At 36.1% G+C, this 12,819-nt stretch overlaps 1 protein-coding gene across 2 annotated transcripts in view; it reads right to left on the bottom strand.

Moving 5' to 3' along the window:
* Positions 1-2,884: 2,884 nt before the first annotated feature.
* Positions 2,885-12,819, bottom strand: part of LOC124217507 (uncharacterized) — a 130,543-nt gene continuing 120,608 nt past the window's right edge. For both annotated transcript variants that reach the window (XM_046623236.2, XM_046623238.2), the window contains exon 7: positions 2,885-10,199. In XM_046623236.2, coding sequence (XP_046479192.1) covers positions 10,074-10,199 — 126 coding nt within the window. In that variant the 3' untranslated portion in view covers positions 2,885-10,073. The remainder of the gene's footprint in view (positions 10,200-12,819) is intronic.

The following is a 12,819-nucleotide window of genomic DNA, read 5'->3' as shown; positions in this document are numbered from 1 at the left end:
GTTTTTCGCCCAAAAAAACAGCAAGGCTAACCCTTTTGTATTTTAGGCGAAAATTTTCGCGATTTTGAAAAGTGCTGGAATAAATTCTATCTGGCACTATTCCGACGTAATTTTGCCGGAAAAAACGATTGAGCGCAGTCCCAATACGCTGCGAGCAACGAATGAAAAGTTACGGCCAGAAAACGAGAACCTGAGTTTTCGACATTTTTCAGCAGCTGGTTTTTCCTTCGTAATTTCTCTCCTGTTGATCCCACGCCCTTTTCGCTGCGTTTTCTGAGTTCCTGGGTGTCCAATTAGTCAGGTAAGGGTCATTCAAATCGAATCTGAGACCAAAATTTTTTTGCCCAAAAAAAAAGTAAGGCTAACCCCTTTGCATTTTTCGCGAAAATTTTTCGATTTTGAAAAGTTCTGGAATGAATTCTATCTGGCACTATTCCGACGTAATTTCGCGAGAGAAATCGATTGGGCGAAGTCCCAATACGCTGCGATCACCGCATCAAAAGTTACAGCCAAAAAACGAAAACCTATGATTTCGACATTTTTCAGCGGGTGCTTTTTGCTTCGTGATTTCTATCCTGTTGATCCCACGCTGTTTTTGCTGCGGTCCCTGAGTTCTTGGGGGTTCAATTAGTCAGCAAATGGTCGATTATCTGCCTACTCCTACGTCTTTGGCCACGTACTATGACCGCTAACCACCTTCGACCACCTCCAACCAATCTAACCACCTCCAGCGACCACCGCTAACCACCTCGGGTTATACCTGGAAAAGTAATAAGTATCATCAGTATAAGAACATATTAACAATATTGTGTGAGGATTAATATAACTAATTCGTGAATCTGTTATACGATAAATTACATCAGCACATTCATTGCTACTGAATTTGTGCTTGCGCGAAAAACGAATAGAAACAAGTTATCGTAAACATGACAAGTGTGAAAAATTTTGAATAAAACATACTGATAGGTGTTATTAAATAGTATAACAATGTTAAACTCACCAAGCACAAATCCTCAACCTCCTCGTCCACCTTGTTTTCTTCGTCTTTCTCTTTCTCCTCCTTGTCCACCTTCGACCTCCTCCAACCACCGCTAACCTCCTTGGATTATACTTTGAATAGTAATAAATATCATCAGTATAAGAATACATCAAAAATATCGTGTAAGGATAAATTTAATTAATTAATTAATTAACGATGTATCAAGATTCATTAGCGTATTTTTAGTTACTGAATTTGTGCTTGCGCAAAAATGAATTGAAATAATTCATTGTAAACATGACAAGTTCAAAAACTTTCAGATGAAATAGAATCTCAATCGCCATTAAATATTATTAAAATATTATACCTGCTGTGCAGAAATCCTCTTCCTCCCCGTCCGTCTTGTTCTCCTTTTCTTCCTCCTCCTTGTCCTCTTCTTGAAGTCGAGTTTTGCCGGCTGGTCGACCTGGAGCGCAGGAACCACGGAGCGCTTGTCCTAGAAGACGAGTTGCACCAGGAAGCGGACCTGGAGCGCAGGATCCAGAAGGTAGAGAATCTGGTACCCGAAATCTGCGGAGCGCGATTTTCATCCGTCCGCTCTACTGCGCGGTTGTTTCCAGACTGAGGAATTCGGCTAGCTGATTACTATAGGTCGATGACGTCAAGAGAAAAAAAATTTTGTGTGACGTCACTTTCTGGACATCCGAACATCCAAACTTTGGTTTCGAACTTTAATACTATTCATGATGATGTATGATGTATGATGTATGATGATATGATATGATGTATAATGATTTTAGTTTTTACATTTCATACAGAAAATACGCACTTTATCTCCCCTGCCGATTCCAGACTCAAGCGGCTAGGCCCTTCGATGGTCAGCCGTGACTAAAGATGTATTCTTCAGTTAACGGGTCAGCTCATAACGCTGCCGTTCTGCGACTGTTGGATCATAACACTTTTTGCTCGTACCTTTCAAATGTGTATTAAAATACACTTGAAGTGTCAAGAAGCTTCGTTCTATCTCTCCCTGAAAAGAAAAAAAAAATCGCCGACAATCACCTTTTTATGTCTTTAAATCAGGAGACTGCGTTAAATACTGTCTCATATACGGAGCATCAATTTCATCTCGATCAAACTTGATGTATCACAGTTAGTCTGAATTTTTTTCCATGCGAACACTTTTCGAAAAACAATTCTGCTTCTCTACCCAACGTAGATACTTCACTTGCGACTAACTAAAACAACATTGAATGAAAAGTTGTTGGAGTAATTGTGAATATCAATCTTATGGAATATGTCGAGCACGTGTCGAATAGAATAATTCTTCTATTCTCATATTACAGCCGTATTATTATAGATAATCTAGTAAGTCGCAGTCGACAAGTAATCTCACGTACTTACTTTGTACCGACCCAATCTCAAGCTTTCATTCCGACACTCTTTGGCTGCTACGAATGTCGTTGCGAGCTCGTTAGGTAGAATCGATAGAGCAGAACCCACCTACGCTCTCAGGCCCACCTGGGCCCACTTGCCCTTCGAAAATATAAGTTTACTCAGGGGTATCCGTCTTTATGTTCTTCAGTCAACGTGTAGGACTTTCATGCCTCGTATCCGAACATTACAAGTTTTTTTGGTGTAATCTTCGTACGTGACGTTTTGTGGAGATTCAGTTAAGTGACGAGTAGTATTAAAATGTATTGAACGTGATTTTGGAAATTCAAAATATAGATTAGATCGCGAGGAATACACTTTTTCTTCTGTTCCGTCCACCCTTCTTGCTCGACTCTGAAAATTTATGAAACTTTTACATTTCTGGTAAAAATTCTTTTTCGGAAAGTTGAATGGTACAGACGGAGGTCTGTCGGAGTAGCAAGTAGAAGTTGAAGTGGAAATGTCTGTAAGTAATAACACTCGCAATGCTTTCATGTTATTTTATTATCAAAGCGTAACAGTTATTCAACCAATAATGCATTCTCAAGGTTAACAGACTCGTATGTTACATCGAATATAAATAATACGTTATTTTTTTTATTGCAGCATACACTTCCGTCAACTAAATTGACTATTTCTATTATCTACACTAATCTATTCCAATACCTCCACTACAATGGAGAAACAATAACTGCTATATGATACTCACGTAACGTGTATCTATAATGCCAATATTTTATTATTAAAGGCTATGAGCAAATAACAATTATAACTTTACTAGCAAAAATCTACACGATATAATAATGTTGTTATCACTATGTAATATTGAACACACCTGTTCGTACATCAATATTTAGCCGGTAAAGGCGTGAGAATTTATGTGGTACGTACTCACAACGTATCTACAATAATTGTAAACAGTCACATCTTCGTTACGTAAGATTTGACAGCGCGATAAAGTCAGCTGATGAACCAATAATTCAATTTTCTGTTACGGATATAATAATTTGCCGCGTTATTTCGGTAAACAATTAAGCCACTAAAATATTACAGTACCGGAACTACTAGACAGATATACAAATTTTACAATACATACATTTTTAGAGATATACGATCACACTAATCTGGCTTCTGATATATCACGTAGTAATATAGGTACAAATACGTGAAGCTAGCTTGATTAGAGATTTTTTTTTTAAAACCCATTATCTACCCGCTAATTGTCATACGGTGGAAATTGAATTGGAAGTGCAGCTAAGCGTTCTATCGATAGTTGTAATTGCGAAAATTCTGCAGTTTATACTGTCAGGGAATTTTGAGAAACAAGTCGTGGTTTGAAACGTTTTTTCTTCCTCTCTTATTTTTTGTATATGAAGGAAAATATTATACAATTTATTATTATGGCGATTTAAAAAGATAGTTAATTCCTCGTATGTGATTGGTTGTGTACGAAATAGAAAAATGTTTGATCATTTTCGAGTAAAAATCTAATGCTTTCAAAGCATTAAAAGCCTGCACGATATTACAGAAGAAATATATGTATAGTGTCTTAGGTATATAATGTATAAGTACAGATATAGACAGATATAGAATATAATGTATACATGTATGATCGTTGGTTATAGACAACTAGATTGGTCGGATTTCATCCAATGTAAACTTACACCGTAACGTTAACCTATTACAATTTAAATTTATTATTTATCGCGGTGGATATAAAATATTTATTCATATTCACGTACCCGCTAATATGATCTAAATTTCTAGGGTCTCATATCCTCAGAACATTTAATCCTATTTCCAGTATTTCAAGGCTCCTTTCTCCGCGGGAGACTCACCAGTCTCAAGGGTGGGCCGTAGTTGGTTTCGACGCTGTCGCATGCATCTCGAATTATCCAAGTCCCCGTATCTGAATCACAAAAATGGCATAAAAGCCCCCGTTGTACATGAAATTCTGAATAAAACCACCCCAAGACACTTTCGTTTAATGCAAAAATAAAGAAATGAAACGATTTCTACGAATTTACTCTCGCCCATTTTTATGTATTTCTTTATGCCATTTCTTTATTTTTGCATTAAATGAAAATGCATCGGAGTGGTTTTGTTCAGAATTGCATGTAGAATGGGGCTGTTATGCCCTTTTTGCGTTACAGATACGTGGATTTGGATAATTCGAGATATAATGAAAACCTCGAAAATCGACTAGGGAACCCCCTTAAACTTACTAACCAAAAATAATCGCCCACTTTATGAATCCAGGTTTTTACGCTAGTATGTAGCTGTACTTATGCAACCTCGTTATCAGTGTTTCTTCCCATCTTTTGCTCAACACACAAGCTGACGGGCTTTTGTACACACTTACTCGAATTGAAAGATATTATTATACAGCTTAATCGCCAAAACGAAGAACGGAATGCTGCTTCATTTCAGTTTGACTATTTTGAACATACAAAGCGATGATATGTTGAAATAATAAAATACGCATGTACAAATAATTCAATCACAGACAACAGCTGTTCGTTCCCGAATGAAAAAGTGCTCGCTATAATGAAAAACTAGTCATTACATAATATAAGATCCAGACCGTGCAATGCGTCTTAATAACTGATTAAATGTTTTCACAAAATCGCAACATTAATTGCGAACTGCCAGCTATACCAACCTCTTTATACAATTACAACATTACACAGTAGATTCCTTATACATCTTTCATATCCGCGTCATAGTGGCGATGATCCGATAATGATCGATAATAAATACTCACGTACACAGGCTTTGTTTACACCTATAATCAGACAATGTTTTTCACGTTTACATTACACGTCATACTCCGTACGCAAATACATTATTAAATTACCTAATATTATTATAGTATCATTACAGCAACGGATAGAAATCTCTCGCAAGACTTGGCACATGCGCAAAAATATATAAGCAAGGCAAAAGGTATACCCATGCATACTAGAAAAAAAAAAAAAAAAAAAACTATTGCAGTGGTTACTCAATTTTGGTTTTCTTCCAAAAATTGTCTCGCATCGCAATGTGTAAAGGAATACAAGAATACGTTTTTCTTTCTCTCGCATCATACTCGATTTCAATCAACTAATACATCGCACCTTGGCGACAAAGGTTACGCAGTTAAAAAAATTTGGCGTTTGTCGGTTCAATAATACATTTTGATAGCCGAGATTCGAATCTACAATCATGCGAAGTGTTCCTTCAGAGTTCTTACGGCCAGCTCGAATTTCGATTAGCATCCTTATATTAAGGTGTAAGTGAACTTTTGTGGCCAAGGTGGGATACGGCTGGATATAAGAAATTTCAATTGTTATAGTGACATAATTATCAATACAGAGGAGTGTACGAAACCTGTATATTTTTGCGCATGTCAGCTCGCGTCGTGTACGTACGTCAATTAATTATGTATACATGTATAAAATTCCAAATCTATTTAGCGTTCTGCTCTTTTCTTTTTCCGATCAGTATTCTACTTTTACCTTTTTTTATTCCCCTCATTTCCCTACTTTCGTCTTTTAACTTTTTTTTTTCTTTTTTTTTTTTTTTTCGAAAAGGCGAGCACGCTGACTATGTATTCAATTCAAGGACATTGCATCATCAAGTAATATAGATCTCTGTTATATTTTTCTACTTTATAATGTTCATTTCCATATACATATATAATAATGTAACATATGACAACGGTGTGATAATTTATCTAGAGATATAACACGATTTTAATTATAATTTCTTATTATCGTTATTATTATTAGTTTCGACTTCATTTTTTACTTTGATTGGAAAAAAAATTTTGTCAATGCTTCTTACAACGTTGGATTTTCATTCTCAGGTCGCAAGAATTGTTAATTATAATACAACCCGGTTTCTTGATAAAGGAAAGCTCAACATATGATGTTAAAAACTCAGTTAATTCGTTTCCCCCTCGACAAGAATTAGCCTTTGTAAATTAGATAATCAATTCATATTCGATATACTGCCAGTTACACATTAGTCACTGTACGTCGTCGTACAGAAAATAATGCCTCAGATTGTTCAAATAATTTTAATCATCCCAATTCAATGTATTCGATTTCATTGATGCTATTTTATCCGAAACGCGACTTTTCTCGATTAACCATTATCAGTGCCGAGATTATTGAACAATACTAAAACCTCTGGTATATACGGAACTTCAAAAATAACCGGCAGTTTCATTTTAGGTACTTGTTCATCCTTTCGAGATGATCGGACGACGATTAATTTGTATCGAATTGTATATGTATAGAGACACTTGGCGGTATATGATGTTATTATTATCATTACAGTTTCCTAATTTTGTAATCCGCTTTTAATGATTTTCCGAATCTACTGTTGGGATGATTATATTATGGTGATATGGTTTTGATATGAACGATTTTGATCATTAAAATCAATATAGGATACACTTGTACTGTTATCGGTTTACTAACGATATCTTTTCCATCGCATTATCATTATCATTATTATTATCATCATTATTATTATTCTTGTTGTTGTTTTTATTATTAACATTACCGTCATTATAATAATTATTATTATTAGATTGAACAGTGACAGAAGCTATACGGACAATCAACACCGAGAAAATGATAGAAGATATTAATATATGTATATTTAGTACCTATCACGCACGGATGCTGAAACCGTTGGAGCCGAAGGAAGTTTTATTGTAAAATATATAGAAATAGTTTATTTCTCGCTGTTTGTTTTAATTGGTGGTAAAATTTTTACAAATAATCGCTAATAAACAAATGCGGACTGAGTCGTGGTGAAATTGAACGGGGGAGCGAAAAATTCGCGGATGTGATGTAAAATAATTACAAAGACTGTACGAAGCGATTAATTTTTATCTGTACTCGCGTGTTTCAAATCTCAGCGTATCCGGCGGTAAAACGATAGAGTGTTAATTTGATATTTATCATTATTATTATAGCAAGTATAGACGAGTAACCGTTTGATTAGCTATTTGATTTGTAGTTGGATTAGTTTGATTATATCTACACATATGTATAAATGTAGATCGTACCGATATACATAGTGCAGAGAGCTTACTATAAACGTATATCACTAGACATTGAAAAAAGTGAAAATTGTCCATTTTTTTTTTTTTTTTTTTTTGTGAAAACCGAATTAACAAATTTCTCAACATCTCGCTAGCGATATAATATTTTGTATTTTGATTTCGGGCTGTCAGCCATTTATATTTATGTATTATATTATCTATATATGTATATATAGGTTTTATATACTCATAATATCCTCACAGATTTCACGTGAACAATATCTACGACACGATATTGTTACACCAAAACACATCACGTTTCGCTTTTCGATCTAGTCGTATTTATACATATATACCGTTTAATAGAGTCGAAAATTTGTTTGATTTTGAGCCAACCGATTCGCTTAGTTATGTTCACTTACTATATTCTCCCACCGTTTTTTCTGCCTTCCCGAACTAGATTCGGTCATAATTCAAGCTCAGAAGAAAAACTTTCATTCGCTATTAAGCACATGTATAAGTACACTATATATGTGTATGTATCGGGCCATAGTATATGTATACCTATATGCATTCATTTATAATCGTGTAATATATAAGGAACTACAACATTGAATTCAAAGTTAAACATATTGTTACAACGATCACTGGATATCTTTCCGTTTCGTTTGTTTTTCCATTTTTTATGGTTTTTTTTATTTTTTAATTTTTTTTATTTATTTATTTATTTTTTTTTTGTTCCATTTTTCATCCACTAATTATCTAGTATTTCAAACGTGGCACAACGTTACGAGGATTACAACCCTACGCACCTCAATTACTCGATAAGAATTTATCATATACCTTTACAAAATCGAACAGCATGATATTCGCGTAGTTATTAATATTCACCTAGATATGTTTCATATGAAATATTTATACGCGGATGGTAATCGTCTAGATGTATTATACGCGTGAATTATGTATAAATTTCACGAACTTTCTTTCTGAATTCGTTCACACGCATACGTACCAAGAATGTTTACGAAACTGACGTTAACTTTATCATGGCGATCCCTGACTTTACGAGCTTTGAAATTATTAAAGCCGGCGCAATATTCATTCCGTGACATTTATCTCGAAAGGAAATTAAATTTTTCCCCCGAGTGGGACAGTTGTACAATGTTATTTGCCAAATAAAAAATTCAGCAATAAATTCCCACTGTTCAAGGAAAGTATGAAGAATAATTCTTGTGTTTCTTTTTAGTACAAATATGTTGAAATACTTCTAACGGTGAACTCGTGATAATAGTTATAACGTATAACACATATATACTGTATTTCAGAATTAACCTTTTTTTTTCGTTACATGTCCGTATGCCTATAAATATTTACGCGTATATTTTAACGTATCAGTTAATTATAGAAAACTTTTCATTCGCATATATTTTTCACAATTTTTCGTTCGCCAAAAATTTGAACAAACAAGTTACGAATGTTACTTTAATCAATTACAAATATCTGTTTATGACTTACGTGCTACAAAATATTTATTTCTTTATCATAGTTACTTATATATACCGATTTATTCTTATTTTTAATGCTATTATTTTCTTTGTGTTTCAATGTGCAAACGGCTATCTCATTTTGATCTTTGATGGATCGATCCAAACTTCGTTTCGCATAAAAAATATGAGCGAGCGTACAATAATCATTCATTAATATCTCGTTAAATATCTCGCAGATAAACTGCAGCATCACTCATCTTTCCCCCTTTTCACATTCACTGTCTATGTATAGTCGAACGTCCATATCGGCAGATTTATTTACACGCATTCTGTATAGAACGGGGTGAAAAATATCTCTTTTCTTTTATCTCTATAAAAATGTTCAAACGTTAAATTTCTGACGTTATCGCAGCATCGTTTCTCCGATTTTTTTCTGCTACTTCAGTTCGATTGCGTGAAAAAAAAAAATTTCAGTTCCTTCACCAGTCGGAAAAAATAATAAAATTGAAGAAGTATTGATGACAAGAATGAACGGTAAAGAAAGTGGACGAATTTGGTAATAATCATGCCAAAATAGTTCTAATATCAAAGAGATGTCAAAATCCAATATGGCAATGAAAGAAAAATTTCAGAATTTCTTTCAACCACTTTCCTCTAACCGCATGCATGTAAAAATGTTAGATCGATATCTAAGAAACGATTTATCGTCTGTTCGACGATCGTCGCACTAATCGTCAAAGCTGTCGGTCAAGTGTACAATCTCTAAGAATTTTATTGGCTTGGACATCGACAACACGTACACTGTATGTATACATGTAATATTAAGAAGATCGATCATCGTCTACCTAACAGCGTCGATCATCGATATCTTTCGAATATATATAAATGATTACGTTTCTGTTCCTTTTTCTCTTTATGTCTCGATTCGTCTTTACTTGTTGGAAAAAGACCGGTACAGCGGTAGCTGTATCGTATACGTCGGTCAAACGGTACGTTCATCGACGCTGAACCTAGTACGCATACTTAATATCGTTTGTACGGCATTGTCACCCCCTTCACCATCGCCACGAGCATTTTAATTTAACTCTGAAAATTACAGAGTCATGCGTGGAGAACGGTGGAGGGGGTCAGGACGCTATGCTTGATCCACCTCGTGGCAAACTTCCATGTAGTCTGGATCGTGCATTATGGCTTTGATCAGGTCCTTGAGGATCGTGTACCTAGGAAACATCGGGTACATCTTCGAGTCGTTGTATTCGGTCTGCAACAAACATTCGATACGCATTTAGGCGTTTTTAAATTAACAAAGTACATCGACGAGTTCATCATCGCGAGCATAATTACAAGGATCGAGTTATTAAACTTATTGTTAGGCTCTAGTTCCCAACAAATTTTAATAAAACTACCATAAGTTAGTCTGCCTACAGGGGGGACACTTGTTTTTTTCGAAAACCAGTTCTCGACGGCTGCATTTTAAAAATTTTTGGATGAAAATTTTATACAGTATTCTTCAAATATTGTTCTTTTACATGCTTAAAGATTGAATAAAAGAAATGAAGAGAAAATGTTTTGTTTTTTTTTTTTTTTGTTTGCCCTTCAAAACCCATTTAACCCCTTAAGGTTCTCCTTCGTTCCGGTTCGTCGTCTTCATCTTCCCTGCGTTTTCTTCATTTGCCTCCTAGGGCTGGATTTTCACGGGCAAAAAAATGCTGTCGAGTTTTTTTTACCAACAGCCATGTTTTCGGCATTCCTATCGGCTAAGAACTAGGCAGCAAAATACTGCGGCAGGATTTTGCTACCCGTGAAAATCCAGACTACCTATGAGCCACTTCTGCGAACATACATCGTCCATAAATTGTAATGGAGCCGTAAGAGCCGGAACGACTCGCAAAGCAGGAGTCATTCCGTACTAAACTACCAAACACGTGTGGGTAACAAGGGGGGGGACTTTGCAAGGCCAAATAGTATAATTCGACGATGCTACCTCCAGCCAGGCGAGCGTATAATAATACGTAACACGCGTCACCTTAAGCGAGTAAGCTTTTGGCGTCCAACCGCCGAAGACGGTGGGTTTTCAAAGCAGGTAAGTGGATGAAGTGCCTCGTAAATGTATATGCCTACAGAGTGGGTGTAAGTGCTCTAGCTGTTATATAACACACCGCGACCTACACCCGAAACCGGTGAAAACTACGGTCGTACTCCTGGCAAAGGGCGATTAATTTTATGACGAACACTTTCATCTCATCCCCGTTTTTACAATTCATGAAAACGGCGCGTGTCGTGAATGTAGCGGGGAAAAATTCTTGTTCAACCATCGTAACGCGCAGGTCTCCTCTTTCTAAAAGGGTGATGGCAACGATCTTGCATCTGCAGGTGCAGTCTTGAGATCTGAACCCCTCGAATTGCACAAATTTCAAATACCTGAAATTCGTAGAATGAAAATCCCTAGCATCGCGCCAATTTCGAAAATCTGAGACTCACCGAGAATCTGGAAATTGAACAACTATGAACACTTTGACGATGAACATTCAAATTTCATATTCACTGTACCAGTTGGTACTGCTGATCGAGGAGTTCAAACCTATCCAATGCATCTGGTGCATTTCTGACGACGTTCAGACTTTTTGGGACAAAATGCAAGCAGGGATATTTGGATTTGCGCACGGACGAAGAGACTGGTGAATATTACGAACGCGGAACGGTAGAGTATTAGCGAAACCATCTCGAGCAATTTCGGATTATTAATATCCCTGGCGGATTATACCTGTGTACTGAAAAGACGACGCGACGCGGGATAAGGTAAGTCGTTAGCTGCACGAGCCGAGCGGTAAAAAGAGGCGGCAAATAAGTAGAGGAAGGAGAAGAAAAAGAAGAAAATAACCAAAAGCAGACTTGTATTTTATTCCGGCGAATATTAACGCGTTAAAGCTTCGTATTTCTGGCGAATGGGTGTGAGCACGTTATCAAATAACTTAGCGTAATAATAAAAAGTGATGTATACGATTTAGCCAGGGTTGAATTAAAGTAGTTGTCATTTACGTTGTGGGCAGATCGTTGTTACGCAAAAAGAAAAATGTCTGGACGCTTGAGAGAAGGTTTCGATGTATGTAAATATATTACTATACTGTACTCACGCGGTCTATTTATTGAGTAAATAACGTTATAACGGTGTTTCAAAAACCCCGCGGAGAAAATCATCACCAGAAATATAAAAAACGGGGTGTTTCAGGTCCGTTCGGTTAAGCTCTTCGATTGCATCGTAAAATTTTTTATGTGGTCGTATTGATCGAGGTAGGCTTAAGCGATTTGATCACATTGCGCTTATCGCGTTGTCTCGAAGGAAAACGAAAAATCTAAAATAAGAATGAATTCATGGGTTCGGTGGTTGAAAATCGTAGGGGAAATTGGCTTGAATAAAAATGATCATGTATGTTGATTCTCAATCGTTAAACTTTACAGCGAAGTGAGTTTTTTGACTGGGTACCACATATTCTGTTGTAAGTCATAACGGAACAGAAAATGACGTAATAATTCCGTTAGAATCATTCACTCGATTTTTACATTTTACAGAGTTCGTTTTGCGAAAATACCCGATAAATTGTCTCGCCAGTGTGCAGTTTCACCTTGGCAATGAAGGAACGAAATAAAATCCGTACGACGTGAAACAAAACCACTGTCGGAAGCAGTTGAACTGAACGTCCATTGACAATTAGTGGAGAGGAACAAAATGAATACACCTTGACAAGTTGCACTGTGGCTAAAACACTTGTAAACTAAAAAAGTTTGCGTTCGTGGCCCAAGTGAACTGGAACCGAAGGTGGCGAGTATAATCGTGCACCGTGAAACACGAATGACAGTACGAACGAATGATAAAACCTTGA

The sequence above is a fragment of the Neodiprion pinetum genome, chromosome 4 (genome assembly GCF_021155775.2).
Source record: "Neodiprion pinetum isolate iyNeoPine1 chromosome 4, iyNeoPine1.2, whole genome shotgun sequence".
Lineage (NCBI taxonomy): Eukaryota > Metazoa > Arthropoda > Insecta > Hymenoptera > Diprionidae > Neodiprion > Neodiprion pinetum.
The sequence above is the reverse complement of the archived record's forward strand: the minus strand, read 5'-3'. Positions and strand labels throughout refer to the sequence as shown.